Source organism: Atta colombica, unplaced genomic scaffold (assembly GCF_001594045.1).
Source record: "Atta colombica isolate Treedump-2 unplaced genomic scaffold, Acol1.0 scaffold238, whole genome shotgun sequence".
Classification (NCBI taxonomy): domain Eukaryota; kingdom Metazoa; phylum Arthropoda; class Insecta; order Hymenoptera; family Formicidae; genus Atta; species Atta colombica.
The window spans coordinates 2,514,701-2,516,324 of NW_017259336.1; the positions used below are offsets into that span (position 1 = coordinate 2,514,701).

General features: G+C 26.7%; 1 protein-coding gene across 2 annotated transcripts in view; it reads left to right on the forward strand.

Moving 5' to 3' along the window:
• The window catches only part of LOC108688684 (vacuolar ATPase assembly integral membrane protein VMA21 homolog), a 1,448-nt gene extending 780 nt beyond the window's left edge, over positions 1–668 (forward strand). For both annotated transcript variants that reach the window (XM_018195024.1, XM_018195026.1), the window contains exon 4: positions 129–668. In XM_018195024.1, the coding sequence (XP_018050513.1) occupies positions 129–271 (143 nt within the window). In that variant the 3' untranslated portion in view covers positions 272–668. The remainder of the gene's footprint in view (positions 1–128) is intronic.
• The last annotated feature ends 956 nt before the right edge of the window (positions 669–1,624 follow it).

Below are 1,624 nucleotides of genomic sequence, written 5' to 3' on the forward strand. Positions count from 1 at the left end.
TATAGAGAAGAGATAATTATAAAAAAGAATTATTTTTCCATATATTCTTTTTTTATGGAATCTATGGATTATATTTTAGAATATTTTGTTTTCTTCAACTAATGAAGACTGCTTTATTTATGTTATAGGTATATTAGGTCTCAACACAGTATCGAGTAATGTGTATTCGGCTGGCATTGCAGTAATAGTGTTACATATTGCCTTAGGAGTTTTTATATACAGAGCATACTTTGATGATCGGTCAAGAACACCAGCGGTTAAGAGAGATTAGTTTTTTATTATTAAGTACACCTTGGTGATCATACACTTATGACATAATCACAGTCAACACATTTGTCTCGGATAATATTTAGGCTGATTGCACCAACATTACTCTGATTTTAAACAAGGCTTAAAACTCTCTGTCTCTCTCTTTCGCTTTAAAACAAGACAGAGAGAATTTTAAGTCTTGCTTAAAGTCAAAGTAACATTGGTGGAACCGCGTCTAAGTGGCATTGTAAAGTAAAACTTTTAGGTGTTGTCATAACAGTCAACGATACTTTTTTTTTAGTTTTACTTTAGTCAGTAATCAGTTGAAAGCCATTTATAATTTGCCAAAATTAACAATTAATGCTATCTGCGCAATGTAATTTATATAAAAATGAATTTTTACAAAGCAACTTACATTCCACAACTTCAAACGTTACATATATGCATTACATATTTCCAGTATATTATTCGATGTCCATAACAAACATTAAAATATTACGAATTTTCATGTACAAATAAATGTACGGTGAATTAGTATAAATTTATGGTGTATGAAATTTTTTTCTTGATGAAACTTTTCTTGATAAAACACAAATACTTTTATCTATACAATTTTATAAAACGCAAGTAACAATGGCAATATAAAGTGATTTTTATTTGTTTATTGAAGATAGATACCCATATTCCCTTCTTTATATGTAAATATTTTAAAATTTATGACGATTGCATACTATTTATTTTAAATTTTGTTCAAAGGTATTCCAAAACTCGACTCTCTTTATCTTTGTTCAACATTCAGTGAACAATGGATAAAATTATACTTGAGTTAACAGAGTCAAGATTTGGAACACATCCCATATTTATAAAAAGAAAAATTTTTCGAAACCTTTTAGCTTATCACAAATAACAATAGATTAAACAAACGTTATTAATATAGAACGAATAATGATTAATTCATACAATTCAATTAATTGCAATGTGGCAAAAAAAACGTTATCAAAGCAACAATATTTGATTCTTTTATTTGAAACAACAAAATTTGGAATAGCAAACAAATTTTTTTTAAACATGAATTACTTGTCGGATAAAAATGTGACAATTTATATACGTTTCTACAGAAAGTTGAATGAAGCTTATTAAATGATATATTTGATTCATAATATCTTCAACATCAACTAATTGCCAGATATATAGACGGAAAATAAATGTGATGATTCATCTGTTATAAACATAAAAGTGTATATAAATATAACGTGACGGTGTGAAATGTATAAATAAAAGAAAAGAAAACGCATTACATACATGGTGAAAATTTTTATCATTCAAAAAAAGGAAAGTATTTTTAACACTCATTTTTTACATCTTGCTAATAGTA